Source organism: Anticarsia gemmatalis, chromosome 13, assembly GCF_050436995.1.
Source record: "Anticarsia gemmatalis isolate Benzon Research Colony breed Stoneville strain chromosome 13, ilAntGemm2 primary, whole genome shotgun sequence".
Lineage (NCBI taxonomy): Eukaryota > Metazoa > Arthropoda > Insecta > Lepidoptera > Erebidae > Anticarsia > Anticarsia gemmatalis.
Genome location: NC_134757.1, coordinates 3,769,830 through 3,786,752, shown reverse-complemented (window position 1 = coordinate 3,786,752; position 16,923 = coordinate 3,769,830). Strand labels below are relative to the sequence as shown.

Sequence of the window (16,923 nt, the reverse complement as noted above, 5' to 3'; positions counted from 1 at the left end):
TGGTGAATGAATTGCTCCAATGATTCATTAAAGAACTAAATACTCAAAAGCTTCTAAAAAAGACTATCTTATAACTGATCTTTATCAGGTCAAATACCAATCGAAGTAACGAGATAATTTTCCCAAAAATATCCGAGTTGAAGTCACGAATACGATGACTTTTGTTTAGTGTGAGAAGTCGTTACCACCCGTTACCAGCCGTTACCGGTTGTTACCGGCTATTACCGGTAACAGTTCAAACGTTAGTGTCATGTGGTGGCACTCTGTGTAATTGATGATTGCGAGTGATTTTACGGTAATTGAAGTAATGCCGATTGAAAATTCTTGGCGTAGTTTCGGTTCGATCTCCCACGGTGAATGTTGAGTTAAAGCCTATTAGTTAAGTATCTACCTTCTTGTTAAAGCAATGGACGTTTTTTTGTAGCTGATGTTCAAAATCTTAAATGTACTTTGTACTTATTTTTTTCTAGTAGTGATTTTGTTTAACTATTCTTGCTCTACATTTTGTAATGGCTACCTACTTGATAATCATTATGAAGCCTGTTAAATAAAGTCTTCATCGTGCTACAAAATTGGTTTTATTCGGTGACGGTAGTAAATATAATCTTGTGCTAAAAAAATGTTATATTCAAATAACACCAATAAACTTTTTCTAAAATATTGATCGAGATAAAATGTATTAGGATTTAAGCCCATTAATCAGCGTGGGACGCATTTAGCACCTTTTTAACCAATTCAACAATAATAATGAACTCAAAACACGCAAATGCGGCCTCAAAACGTCAAAGAAAAGATTAAATCTCTACAAAAATCCAATTATCACACCATTTTTATAAATCAAACAGTTACAAGAATATAGTGTTTAAAATCAGTAGCTCGATTCTCTACTACTATCGACTACCGACAACCGGCTTGTCATCGAGAAATTTTGTACGAAAATCAGCGCCTCTAATGGGTGACGTAGGAACTATTTTAGCAGTACATTCTAAATGTCAAACTCAACTCGACAGTACCGACTGTACAGCTTCGTACATAATGATGCTTCCAAGCCGAAAAAAGCCGAGCGTGTTCGGGCGTGATCGGAAGACGTATGGAAATCGGCGCATGCGCACCTGTCGAACCACCCACTGCGCGGAGATAAACTACTGCTTAGTTAGACTACCTAACTACCTGTTACGGCAGATTGCCTACAATTTTTTCACGGCTACCGTTTTCATGAATCGTTTAGAGATTTAGATGAGTCTGAAGGGATGTGGAATTGTTTTCTTATGTTTGATGCTCGTTAGGTGATGGTTTGCTTTGTAATAAATGTGTGCACATGTATGCAAATAATAAGAAAAAATAACTCAATATATAAAGTTAGGAACGGTAACGTATTTGTTAGATCAACATGACGTAAAATTATATCCACTAGGCATTTTTACAAATTTAACACGTCAAAAGAAACAAGAAATCAGACCATTAAATAGACAGCTTAGAAGATACTCAACTATCTTTCAATCAAACATAGCTATTTATTAACGAGAGAGTTCATAAACAAGTTATACTAAAACATTCTACAGAAGCAAAGGCACCTAATAATTCAATACAAAATTACCAATGCTAAGCATAAACTAGAGTACTTTCTACTCTGATCATATTTAACCCACAAAGCGAGAAAACCTCCCTTTATTCAAGCTTTGTATCTTGAATTTCCATGTTGATTTAATATGTCATATTTATTTAAGTAGCACCTTGCAGGCAGGTGGATAGCAACACGTTTTCCTAACAAATAGAACTTCGTATTTCTTGAATTACTTATGTGGAAACTGTTTATGATAGCTACTTCTAGAACATGTTCCGAGGCTGCGATAGGATCTTTGAGTGTCAGAAAGTGCTAATCTGAATAATGTGTTGGAGTATAGTGTAATAAAACAGGCGGGTAATACGCGAAGGTGTTGATGTAGTTGCTTGATACATTTAGAAAGTTAAACGGTTATGATTTAATCGTATTGTTTGAAGAATTGCAACATTGCGTCTGCTTGTAATTAGTTCTGTGAAGGTACTACTGGTTTTTACTTGTTGGAAATAATGAACTAGTTGCAAATAATTTAAACAAACTCAAGTCAAGATTTCTTCAAGATGAGACTAGGTTAATATCAAACCTTCCTCGCTTCCAGTGGAATTCAAGATAAAGCATGATATTCGCATTGAATCCACATATTTACGAGACAAAGACCCAAAAGAACTTACAGACACTTGGTCTACTGAGTACAGTTTTATGATTACATCGACAAAGAACAGCCACAGTTTTAATCTACTTTAGTCATACAGATAATTACATCGACCCAGAAGACCACTACAGTCTTTTGGTCTACCACATACATAAATATGGATACTTTGGCCCAAAAGACGTACAGTTTTTATTCCACTGGAAATATTCATAGGGTTACATTTTCAATTGTCTACGGAGGTTATCCACATAGTTACATTGACCCAGAAGACCTACAGTCTTTTGGTCTACCGGTCTACTGGTCTACTATTCCTACAATTCAATACCTGAGTAGCACCATGCGGGCCAGACGACCGGGGCTTCCGCGTCCAGGTCGCGGCGCGCTGTCAGCGAGGCCAGCATCAGTGCGGCATCTCAACCGCCGCCGCGCCCCGCCCCATCGCAACTCCCTACAAATTGACATCATACACTTTTTACACGTGGCGCGTTCTTATTGGCCCGCGGTTCTCATTGGCGCGTTTGAATTTTAGACGTTAGATGTTCTATATTCTGCTTATAACGCCTTATTCCCATTGCTAGGCTTTTTTTCTTTTAACAAAATGTGACCTAAAGGGGATAAACCGTTTGTTTTTTTGGGACTACCCTACTTACGAAATCGGTATAAGGCACCTACAAAATAGTCTTAAGATTACAGGGCACGTATCGAAAAAAAATAACATACTACCACAATTTAAAACAAGTTATTCTCCACGCTGACAATATTATTGAATCTGCTATTATTTAGAAGGTCTGCTATAAAAAAACTGTTGCAATTGAAACGCCTAACACGCTAGTCACACATTAAAAACTACTTATGTCGAATTCGGTCCAAGTTCATTTAGTTGCCGACATGCGCGAGCTACTGTACGACCTGCGAATTATAGTATGTGTAATTACATAAATATTAAATGTATGGTCCTTTTTTGAGTTTTTGTATTTGCTTAACCTAATTTGATATAAATCATTGTTTTGATATTTTGCGTGAGTACTAATGTTAGAAGATCATATTACGGTTACAAAACATAGGTGTTTAAAAATGTTTTTTTTTTATTTTAAAAAAATTGTTGTGAATTGGATTTAGTCCTCATATTTTGAAGGATTTACTCAACTTAGCTGTCAAACTTTGCTGTGTTTTATAAGTTTATCGTCATAATATCAAATATATTTGTCAAGTAAAATCAAGACGTGATGAAGGGTTAATAGCCCTCAAGTTATTTGTAAACACTGTACCTACTTATATTTATTTTGGCATTAAAGGAAAAGAGTTGACAACAATCTCCATTTATTTTTATCTGTGAGAAAACCGTAATCGGTAAGATAGGAACGCGTAAAATCGATCGTTTACGGTTCAGATAGTTTGGTGTAGCTGCTGGGGTTAATACACTATTATTTAACATTATGATTAGTTAACTGCAAAAACTTTATAGTGTTTTTAGACTATGGTTCCTTTGATTAAGAAATCTATTTTTAGTATACCGTTATAGGGCTGTGAGCAGACCAATGTAATTATTAGTTTAGCAAAAAATGTAATAGCAAGTCATTGTTTCTCGATTGTTATTAAGTTCTTAAATTGTTGAATGTTTTGAGAAATAGATTATTAATTATCAATGATAAACTTCTAGTCGCGGAAAATCCATTTTGTGAAAAAGAGAGATTAATATAATATGTTTTGGTAAGGCAGGGAAGCAAGGTAATGCTTTTTTTAATAAAGAGTTCTCCAAGTCAAAGTGATAAACAGTAGCACTTTACTATCAACCCTAAATATCTCTACATCTAGAACTTAAGCTGTTTATAACAACCAAATAACCATTTTATCTATATTAATACAGTTTACAATGTAGTAGGTTACCACTGACATTATCTTGCTGCCAGACAGGGTTTCGTCTGAAATAAAAATATCTTGATTCTAATTTCAGACGAGAATTCTGAAATTATGATAGCCGTGATACGAGGAAGCTTGTATCTCGCTATAGCTCTATATCACGCTCGAGCTAATGAGAGCTTTAAAATCACCGCAAAAATACGAGTTAAACTGCGGGACACAGTTAGTATATAATATATATTTACCATATGTTGTTATTCAAACTGGGTTCAGTAAACTTATTGAGCATTGCTTTAAACAACTGCTTGTAACCGTCAAATATAAACCTAAAACCGCAAACAGACAAAAGTCTCGAGTGAAAGCCATTAACAAGATGTCAATGTTCTTTGTTCAAAGCGTAACTTTCGTTCAGTATCTGGTGGTATCTCGTGGTATCTAATGGCAGTAGTGGCCTCTGTTTGTCTGTTTCCGTGACAATGGTCAAATTTAAATGGCGGGCGGTCGTTCCAGTTTCGTTGGGCGTGGACCGCGCACGCGCCGCGCCCGGCTTGTCTATGCCCGCGAGCTGTTTTTTACAGGGTTGACGCGCTTGTTTTAAGTATTTTTGTTTAGTTAGAATTATGCGTCATAATGTTGTATATAAAACAAGCGTAGACCTTGTGAAATGGTGAGCATTCATCACTTAGATGCTGATATCGAAAATATTGAAGAATCGTTTTTTTGATTATTTATGTGCATAAGTATGTTATCCTAGGTGCTCAATTATAGCAAAAACCTTGAAAAAAAAATATTGTAATAGGCACTGCTACTAATTAAAAAATATCTTTAAAAACTGCACATAACAAATATCTGCAAAAAACCTAGTCTTAAAAGCAAAAACCTTTTCAAAACCTAAACATAAAAAAATCGAACCATCAGAACCATTTAAATCCCAAGTGCAATAGCAACAAAACCGCTACACAATCTGTGGATGTACGCGTGCGAGCCCTACGTACACCAGGTGTAACGTCGTGCGCAGATCGCTGGTAACTCGCGGCCGTCAATTGCAGGCAATTGAGGCTTTTTTCCAAGCCGCCATTAGAGACGACACGCGACCCGGTGACAACTACAGTGTGTTCACATTTTTGTTACTTGATTTTTGTTAGTTTGAGATAAATGTTGTGTTTGTTTTAATTAATTCTGGGTTATAGGTATTCTTAGATGTTGTGTTTTTTTAGTCTCAAGGTGAAAGAACAATATAAAAAATATGTAGTTACAGAGGAGACCCATTTTTAAATCATTTATCATACTTATATAGGTAGATGGCCCTGATGATGAGTACGTATGAGTACGATCTATGCAATTAAAGAGAAGAAAGAAAAACCTTGTAAAAATATGTCAAAAATAAATATAAATAGTTAGTTTTTTTTAACATAACGGCAAAAGAACGGGGTTATTAGAAGTGCAACACTAAGTTTAAAATTTTTTTCGTAAATAAAAGTATTAAAGTATTTTCGCAAATAAGTAAGACCCAATTACTATAATACAGTTTACTATTTTTCCCATAAAATACATTCAACACATTGTTGTACGAAATAAATCAAATCATAAAACAACACGCTGTATAACGTCAGTGTGTAGAAAGTGGCAATTACAGAGCGAGTGACGGACCACCGCTAACTGTGTCCGTGCACCGGAGGGATGAACATATCGAACATGTGACGAACACGTTATCTTTATCCTGTACCATTTACATGTTAATACTAAGTGTTTGTTTGACTAACTGTCGCTTGGACTAGGTCCTACTTAGTCTAAGAGACAGGAGGACAAAAAAAAAGATCTGTGGCGCAATTCTGTATAGTCTGAACTGTCAAGTACCGAGAGTTTGACATTTAAATGTGCTGCCAAAATAGTTTTTGCTGAGCCCGGTAGAGACGCTATTTACATGTTAATACCAAGTGTTTCCTGTCCTACTGTCTCTTAGGCTAGGTCCTAACTATTATTCGTTAAAATATCTTCAACATTGTTCTACAAAATAAATCAATGCGTAAAACAACACGCTGTATAACGTCAGTGTGTAGAAAGTGGCAATTACAGAGCGAGTGACGGACCACCGCTAACTGTGCCCGTGCACCGGAGGGATGAACATATCGAACATGTGACCAACACGTTATCTTTATCCTGTACCATTTACATGTTAATACTAAGTGTTTTTTTGACTTACTGACGCTTGGACTAGGTCTTACTTAGTCCAAGAGACAAAAGTTAATTTTTTCTTTAGAAAAAAGCTTATTTATTTTTGATGAGGTAATAGAATTCTATTAATGTGAATTTATATAGTTAGGTTTCATAATATTCCCAGCAAGTGACAGCATATGCAACTAGTCAGTTTTGCGTAAACTTTCGAAGCAAATAAGCATCATTTTGTCATGTCGTGGTATGCTATATTAAATAAATAAGTCATATTAGTGCAAACCAATAACGGTTAACATTACCAATACGCATTTCCTGAAAAATCCTACTTATCGTCAGATTTCAATTAATAACTTTAGGAGAAATAATTACTACACCACGAAATGCACAAAATGTTAAAGATTTTTTCTCTCCTAATCAATTTTCACTCAACTACAATCATCTCCAAGCATTCAACTTCAGCAAAATCATGTAGCCGGTAGAAAATATCGCCTTACAATCGAATGCCATTACCTGTATCAACAAGAGCTAGCGTGTCGAGGTAGAAAGCAGCGCCAATTACACGTAGTGACGGACAGAACACCTGCTTATCGGTATGTCTGTGTCCTGAACATCTTTGAACTGAGATAAGACGGCTTTGGCTTAGATAAGTCATAATAGGAGATAGAACTGTTTGTGTTGTTTTGTGAAACCGGGAATATAGAGGAAGGACTTTTGGATTAAGTTTTTCTTGAGGTGATTTTTAGGATGATGCAAAAATTACAGGGAACTTATTGAAAAGCGTAATTTAAGTTTTTCTCTGATGTGTAACAGAAAAGAAAGTATTGAGTAAGAATTACTTTTATCAGTCCCTAAAGCGCCGAAATGTATCAAATATTGTATTTCATGCTTAAAAATACATATAAATCAATGCACATTAACCACCATAACCATTTATAGAAAATAGCTGACCCGCGCAACTTCGCTTGCGTCACATAAGAGAGAATGGGTGAAATTTTCCCCCGTTTTTCTAACATTTTCTATTGCTTCTCTGTTCCTATTGGTCGTAGCGCGATGATATAGCCTATAGACTTTCTCGATAACTGGGCTATCTAACACTGAAAGAATTTTTAAAATCGGACCAGTAGTTCCTGAGATTAGCGCGTTCAAACAAACAAACAAACAAACTCTTCAGCTTTATAATATTAGTATAGATTATCAATAAACATGTAACAACAAAGTCTGTAGTGAATAATGTAGAGTCATATTCCAAAAACCATCACTCCATGCAAATCATTCATTAATCATGTATTATGTTCAACGAAAATTATACAAATTGTTCTCCAATTATCATTAAAATATCTGCATGAATCTATAAGTCGTTGTCACCGTTAATTACTTGATTAAAACCTATCAATTGTCTAATTTAAATAAATAAACAATTCCATATGCTTATTGTGGCAATAACCATGTATTCACTTGCTGATACGAAGATGATATCATTATAAGATCGTAAAAAGTTATTACCAGTCATCATAATAATGTTCCAGAGAAATGGAAATTAATAAAAGTCAATATATTAATGGAAATGTATTCCTTTTTTTTCAAAGTGAGCGTGAATTGAAACTAAATAATTTTTATTTTTTTAATACTTTAAAGGCCTCGTGGTTACTGACCTCTGACAAAAATATATAAATGAAATGGGATTTTATTTTTTTAAGTGTGAGAAATAGCTTTAAAAATGCCGGTAAAAATAATTAAATAATGTCGTCTCTCAATTTTTTTGCACTTGATATAGCAGCTTCGATGCTTGAGCTCGATAGATAATAATATTTTTGTGTGTTTTACTAAAAAACATGTTATGTCATAGTTCTGATTATAAAGACCTAGCGGCATAATAATCATAATAATATTAAAGTCGTCTATATAAGGCCTCTACGCGTTGGCTTCGGCCCCACGCACACCTTCCAAATGTCCGGGACTCTGTAGTCCCGAGATACGAAACCTAAGTACTTAATAATATTGTTTTAGTCTGAATATTTTTTTTTAAAGTATGGTTTTGATTACTCAGGCGCTAGCGACTAATACCGTCATATACTAATACCGTTTTCTTTTAAATAAACTTATTACACAGTCTTAACCGTACTCGAAAGGATCCACTGAAATACATGAACAATATAACAGGTATAAACTGCAAGTTGAGCTCACGACTAAATCAGTCGGTCGACAGTCGATATCTGCTAGGGATGTAACGGTGTTGTTCCTGGCTGCAGAGATTTATGAATGAGACCTACGACGCGGTAGGTACGACTAACATTCAAATAAATAAGGCTGGGACATGTTGATCTTCCTTGAAGATCATATCGATATTTTGGAAAATATTGTTAAAAAATAAAAAGTATAATTTGCATTTAATTACATAATATGGAACTAGTTTCCGCCTGCGTCTTTCTCCGTGTTGAATTTCACTTCAGGAATCTTCATGTCAAATGTCAACTTTTGGCTGTGAGTGGTCCATCAGTCAGTAAAGGAAAAGTTTTTTTTATATTGATTGATTCATTGTAAAAGAAAATTGGAGCAATAAATAAGTATAATTATTATAGTTCAAGCGTTATTATTCATGGGTTAATTTACGTTTTAATTTAACTTACAAATTATAAATTTATTCATGCAATTGCACTTTGTAGCTGTCTGCGATAATAACAGCGGCGAAGTTTCAATTTTGCAAATATTGTCATAAAAATTCAATACTGACAGTTAATTCGGACGTTTACATCTTATTAAAGGTTAAATAACAGTAAAACTCCGAACGACACGAGTTTAAATCACATTAAGCTCAAATAAATGTGATAAAACTCTCACATTTTAATCTGTTAATTTACGAGGCTGTCTAAATTATAACACAGAAAAAAACAAAGCCATTATGTACACAAAACTTTTACTAAATCCTACTAATATAATAAATGCGAAAATTTGTAGGATGTATGTAGGTATGTATGTTTGTTTGTTACTCTTTCAGGATAAAACTACGGAACGGATTTTAATGAAATTTGATATATGTACAAATAGTACTAGTTTAACACATAGGATACTTTTCACTTCGAGAAATATTTTCACGTGTACGAAATCGCGGGCGAAAACTAGTCTAAAATAATTATAGAAATTAATCCTCCCATTTCTGTGATTTATTTGTTTAAACACATATAAACATTAATCTCGTACATACTGAGTTATTTATTCAACGAATTAAAAGATAACATCGTTATTCGAATTTATTTTATGTTGGAATAATATCGTAAATAAAAGTGGATGGTATGTATCGATAAATATTATAATGTATTCGAGTATTTGCATATGTCGCATCACTATCGGGCCTCACAAGAGGTTGCTACTATTGCAGGTTGTTAAGAACCCTGTAGATGCATTTCATTACCTCCCCTTTGCCGTTAGTTCGGAGGGGGAGGGGAAACTAGAGTATCTTCTTGATTGATCTTTAGTACCCAGTGGAGTTTATGAAACGACTTTTTTTTATTCGTTTTAGATTTCTGACAAGTGTATAATTCTGAGAAGAGATTTTTATGTATGCCGCGTATGCATACTTTTGTTTCGGAAACGATTTGTTAAATAATGTTCATACTTATTTGTGTCCTGAAGAAGCATAAAAAATAAATTTGGTTTCTATTTGACTGCCTTATTTTTTTTGGTACCAATATTTTCTCTCAACCGTTTGCTATATAGAATTCTTATGGCTTAGAATTATGCTAACAATTTTTTAAGCCCAAAAATTTTTTTCTTCTCAAATTCTTTTTTTGTATCATTCATCATTCATATTTTTCATATCCACATAATTGTACCACCAAAGTACTCATACTTAAACCAGCCAGTCTTGATCAAGCAGTGTGGTCCACATGACATGGTACAGGAAGATTGAGAGCAATTCATTAGCGATGTAGCATCAAGCGAGGTCGAAGGTAAGCGGCGAGATCAAAGCGGGTCAGCGCGCGGGCGGTCCGACACGCATGATTGAACACTGCGCCTATGTGCGAATTTATTTTGATACTATTGGTGGTTTTGATAGATTGATATGATTGTAAAAAGGGTAAGACTAGAGTTTGATGCCCTAGCAGGGGAGGAATTGTAAAAAAATGCTTTTGCGGCTGTTAGGAACCAGTATGTTTTGTTTGATAAGAAACATTTTTTTATATGTATTGATTTTAATTCAATATTTTCAGTTGTTCGCCCCCTACTTTAATAAAAAAATCTCAGTAAAATTTTCAAAGCCAATTTTTTTGCCTGTATTACGTTTGTTGTATTACTTGGATAACTAGAAATTACCCTATAAATTATGAGAAATTTCAAATTAAATTATATTATCCCTCAGGAATTTTACGGCCACAGTTCTAAAGTTTATATAATAAGTAACCGAAGCAAACTCTACAAAACCAGAATAACACATTACATAAAAAATAACAAGCTAAAGTAATTAACACAAAAACCACAAACATTACGTGCTATTACCTCTAATTAACTATTTTGTATAATACCCGGGCGTTACGCACATTGACCGAACAAAACAACTGTCATTAGCGTGATTGATCTCAGTTGTTGTACGAAACGGACAGACAGACAGACAGACGCAGGTTAATCATGTTTCTTAACCCAATTAATAATGATATCTGAGATATATCATTAATATCAAGAAAGTAGTCATTACTTATGAATTTAAAGGGAAGTTTGGTCTTAATTTATGTTCGTATATAAGAAAAGATTTTAAAATAATTGTGTGTTATAATTCGCTTTATTCCAAGAAAAGCTATTTATCCTTTTTTTTAAGTTGACGATAACTTACTTGACTATTTTTATTGCTCGCCCCGGACCTTATTTAATTTTATAATATTAGTTTGACACAAACTTCTAACAAATAATTTTAAAAGTTTTTTCTTAAGTCCCTGCAACACAAGAGAAATTCTTAGTGCAGGAGATGTTTTAAAAAAACAAAAATCTACTCTTAATAAAACCGTAGATATTAAAAAGATTAAACCGCATTTATAAAAATAAGTTTATGAAACTCTGAAATAATAGTTCTCAAAATGAGTATCACGATCACTTCAAAGCATCAAATCTACTGGTCCACATTTTTCCACCCAAGACTTCCTCTTAATAATTTCGATACATACTAAATGTATAACTATCATCAAATCTATAGCATTATTACCAAAGACGCGTAAATAATAGTACATTAGTCGAGAGTAGCAATTAAGACATGCTTGATTATCCTACACTATAACGAGTTAATTTGGATGGATGAAATATTATCTGCCTCTTAGGTAACGGTAACAATGGTAGGTTAATATCGCTTCTTAGGTGGCATGTATATCAATACTTTTGTAGAGTACTTGATTTTCTTGCATTCTGCTCAGGTATAATATTTTTTCTCTATGATTTTGCTTGACTTGCATCTGTAGTGAGCGCGACTGTTGTTTAATTGTGACTAAGAAATAATTTGATTAGGAAAGTCATCTAAAAATAAAAAAACTAACAAACAATTTTAAAGAAAAGATTTACAAGATTAATATATAATAAGATATTCCGGTAACATGCAACGCGAGAGTTTAAAAATCATGATTTACAAAATTTTTTGTAATAGTTTTCATGGTTTAATGTACGTCGGCACTTTCTTGACCTATAACAGGTTGTTACAGCTTGGTTTATTTGTGTAAATCCAATGATACTTATTTATTATATTATTATGTAAATTACAAGCCATATATTTTAATATAACATTTTTCAGACTTGAAAATTGAAGACTACACAGTAGTTCCGTACCCATGCTGCGTTTTTTTATCCTATTTATGTCTGCTTCTACATCTACATTTAACCAAGACATATTTAATTAAAACCACGGCACGCCTCATCTAAACCCACAGCATAAAAGATCAAAGGCTACACAGAGCAATTATAAATAATATCTTAGCCATAAAATATACAATCAATTAAATATTCTCTAAACAACCAAGGATGAAATAAAAATATTTATTAAATATTATAAAATACATAAATTTCCCCCATTAATGTCCCACTGTTGGGCAAGGGTCTTCTCCAGTAATAAAGGAGAGTTTAGGCCTTGAGTCCACCACCCTGGCCAATTGGGGACTTTGCATACCTTCAAGAACTGTTTTAAGGAACTCTCAGGCATATACGGTTGCATCACGATGTTTTCCTTCACCGTTGGACTAAGTGATAATTATTTCTGATACACTCATAACTTCTAAAAGTCATTGGTGTGTTGCCTCGGGTTCGAACCTGCCACCATTACAGGTATCGAAAAATTATTATTAAATATTATATTACTATGTAATTACTAATAATTATAATTATTAACATAAGTATCACCTACGGAGCACCGGAACAATGCATGTGGAGCGAGGATGCGCGATGAGGCCAAGGTTCGAAGCCGGCCGATGCCTTTTGTTCCTCACTGCTATGTAGGTTAGACATGAAACAATTATTGTTTACAACTGGTTCTTAACACTTATAAGGTAATATGGAAAAAGGTTATAGAATTTCCATGGTATATTGGTGAGTGAAGGTAACTTATAGAAAATTGCAATTTTTTTTTCGAATTATTTTGTTAAATCTTGAAAAAAAGTCTGGAGCGTAGTGCGTGTAGTCGGTCCCCGGTATGACAATATGTATGGATGTGAATGAAGTAAGGGAAGTTGGGAAAGAGGGTAAGGGAGACACTAATATTTTACCCAACTTTCCTTGCAATAAATAAACATATCTGCTTACCCCTATAGAAAAAAGGCGTGATTTTATGTGAAAAAACTAAGAAATATATTTAGAGAGAGGTTAGTTTCATTTTTTTGCTAATTAAATACAGATGCGGATTTTCGTAACCCTATAGGTATTTAATTATAGTTATTCTTTATTTGAGAGGCTAATAAATAATAATGATAATAGTAAAATTAAACAATTGAAATTTTAACGAGAAATATTAGCAAAAGACCGTGAACATTCTTACACAATTCTAAAACGACCTAACTCTCATGCAAACAATTCTTGGAAATAAACTCCTAATTACCAATCCTTGAGATACAAAACAGAATAATCATTCAATATTGACGGATCATAAGGTTTAAATTCCCGTGCGCATTACGTCACGTTTCACTGGCAATGGTTAGCGAGTTGTCTGCGCCATACGTCCTACATTCGACCTTCGGTCCTGACAGGTCGCGCCGGTGACCGGCCATCCACTATTAGCATATGGACAAAGCCTTCCAATGAATAAGAACACTTGACGCACGACACTAGAGCATCGTTAAAATGCTGCTGCTTATTGAAATATATTGAGGTGGTAACAGAGCTATTATTTTCGAAGAACTTTGTTTTAAAGACTGTAGATTATTTATTTAGAGTTTAGTTTTATACAATATAGGTGCGGATACACAAATCAATATTATTCTTTCGCTGACAAACGAACGTATTAACGAACAAACGAAAATATTTCTTATACCTTCTCCACAATTACTCGCAACTATTTTATCAGGCAACTAATCTTTAGAATAAGCTGCACAATGAATCATACCGTAAGGAACAGGATCCCAATTTGACACCTGGTTATGAGTAATCAAAAATTACGTTTCTGATGATATCAACTTGCCTGTGATATTACGTTTTGCATATAAATCATTTTTAATATGAACTCCTGTCAACTGCTATCAACGACGATATTACATTATGAATTCAAAATATTATTAATACTCCTTCTGTCAACGATGTACATCCAAAAAATGCCTTAACAAATAAGCACATAACAATTCAACCTCAAAAGCCACGTCAATTGTATAAAAACAATTTATTATTCGTAATGCAGCATTTTAGCGGCACCATTGTGAATCGGCTGCCTTTATCATGCAAACATACTTTTGGTTCAGTTCGGATTTCTCGACAAAACAATGTTATGGTTACGACAACCTTGCGGAAAACCTCTCTGTATTCTAGAAAAATATTATTTTGTAACCTTCTTGTTGTGATTGGAAATATCGTGTTAGGTGTCTCATCTTTGTGGGAGAATACAATGGCTACTTTCGGTACTATTTTTGCTTATGTAAGCATATAGCCGTTGTAGTGGGCAGTCTTTTAAAAAGAGACTGTGCTTCGAAACCTGAAAAATTGAGAGAAGCGGTGTCTTTCTCTATTATACTTAATTTTGATCGTTTTTAAAGTAGTAGACTATCGCGATCTGGCCAAAAAGTCAAACCAATTTCATGTGACTATGCATGATCGCACTAATCATCATGATCTAGTTATTAGTATATTATAAAATGGATTTTTGTATATTTCTTTCGTTAATATTATCGAGTCGCGTTTTTGTAGAATGCAGTCGCTAAAAGATGAACAAATTCCAGTCAGCTGAATTTGGTGACTACAAATTAGCAACAGCAATATGAAAAGCCTAATTTACCTCGTATATTAACAAAGGTGCAAACAACTTCATAGTTTCTGGGCGGTAGATTTATTCGACACTCAAATTCAATCGTATGTAAATTGATACATAGTTGATTACGTCACGGACCTTTGGTCTTTGGCCCGACGTGTGAGCAGTCGGAAACTCTGTCGCTATAAAGTTTGTCACTTGAACACTATAACATCGTGTGACAACACTTGTATGTCAATACGGGCTATATGGTTGATTTCCAGAAACAAATGTACTGTTTTCTTCATTTATATTATGGAAGACTTACAGCTATGTTACATACTAGTATATAAAAAGCAAGGGAACCAATTACAAGTTTTCTCTTACAACAAGAAGAAATTTTGAATAGATGTTGATACCAGACCAAAATTGATTCATGTTGGACAATGGACTATAATTTGGTTTCAAATATATATTTGTTACGTTTTACGTAAAACAGTTAATAGAATCTACCGTTTGGATTTTGAAGAAAAATAGATAGTTTATAAGCAGGATTCCTATATTTATGGGATACTTTTTAGTCCGGAAATTCTTATCATGCAACGAAGTAGCGGTCAGAAGCTTGTACAAATCACACAACCATTGCATCGCTGCTAGCAGAAGTTATTTGCAGTTAAGTTTAGTAGTACTTATATCTAAATCACTAAATGTATTGCACACTTCTTGAAAAACATACCAGATTTTAGCCATATTCCTAGACTATTAGTTAAATCTTACTCAACATACATTATCACGTACCACACAATACACTCAATCCCTTATCAGTGACTTATGTCCCACACTTAACCTATAAATTAATACACGAACGTTACCTCACCGGGACCTTTGGTCTGAACACCGAGTTGCGTTTAAACCCTCTGTCATCATGAAGCATTGTCTAGAAAGTGCTTGTTTATGATTATTGTTGCGTTAATGAGTGGTCTTTAATTGTAATATATTATGTGTAAGCTTCCGTATTAGGCTGGTTTAGTTAGACGTCTCTTTCTAATGTGTAGTGCTAAAAAGGAATGGGGAATTTTGTGTCGTCATTTCTTTATCTCTAAATCTGATGGTTAAATAAAATTCCGTGTGGAGGTGTTTAGAACCAATGATAATATTCGAGTGGTGTGTAGCAGAAAGTGTTTTGTGAACCGTAATTTAACTGAACTCTTTTTTGTATCAATTATCATTTCATGTGGTATCAAATTTCAGCATATGGCGTGCAACGGCGATCCATAAATTGTTGTTTCGGGTCTGTTTCTTGTACTTTGTGTCCTTATTGTTTGTTTGCAAAAGTCCGAAACAAGAGGTGTATTTATAAACAAAACACACAAAAACACAGCAAGAATGTGACATGCTCAATGAAGTTACAGCGTAATGAACTAACATTTAATACAACTCAAGTCCCATAGATATATTTTTCTATAATAATAATATATTCTAAACACATACATATATAGCATACATTGTAAACACGGGTTGCAGTACAAACAATGCACAGAAACTACTATGCATTACGTGTCGAACATGAGTGGTGCGACCTTGCACCGGCCACCGACCGACAGCTATGCAGTTATGACGATACTGTACAGACGTGAGGCAGAAGGTTCAGTTAGTATTATTGTAGTAATAATTATACTATGTTAAGGTTTAATGTGTTTGGATGTCGTATGAAGTATGAAGAAGGTTCGGTACGGAAGTGTTTAAAAAAAATATCAATAATATAAATAAATATAAATATCATTGGACAACTCACACACGGTCATTTGATTCCAAACTAAGCAGAGCTTGTACTATGGTAACCAAATAACTGATAAACATACTTATATACTTCTAAATACATACTTATATAGATAAATTGACATCCAGAGCGTAAGACTTTAAATTAGAATATACTATCGCGTATTAACAGATCAGACAAAATCATACATCATCATATAATCATATTCTTGTAGCAAAGTGAAAATGAAGAAAATTTTTATTTACCCGTAAAATTAGAGCCTGGCAGTAAAGTACAACTGATCATACAAATATGTAAAAACGAATATGAACAGTGTCTCCGATGCATCAAGTATTTCTTAAAATTGGCTATAATTGCAAACTCCCACAGTTAGACACATTTTCAGCATTTTTAACAACAAAATTCCTAGGCAAACTTGGACTACTGAACTTCACCTGCCTATTGGCTGAAACACTGAAAACCACTTGTTCATGATGCACTATTTACGTACAGTGATAAGC

The 16,923-nt window shown here is 34.0% G+C and overlaps 1 protein-coding gene across 2 annotated transcripts in view; it reads right to left on the bottom strand.

Moving 5' to 3' along the window:
- LOC142978059 (uncharacterized) overlaps positions 1-16,923 on the bottom strand; it is a 262,165-nt gene that overhangs the window by 145,313 nt on the left and 99,929 nt on the right. The window contains exon 2 of one of the 2 annotated variants that reach the window (XM_076122336.1): positions 2,539-2,661. The exons of the other annotated variant lie outside the window; for it this stretch is intronic. Coding sequence (XP_075978451.1) covers positions 2,539-2,614 — 76 coding nt within the window. The 5' untranslated portion in view covers positions 2,615-2,661. The remainder of the gene's footprint in view (positions 1-2,538; positions 2,662-16,923) is intronic. 2 annotated transcript variants of the gene reach the window in all.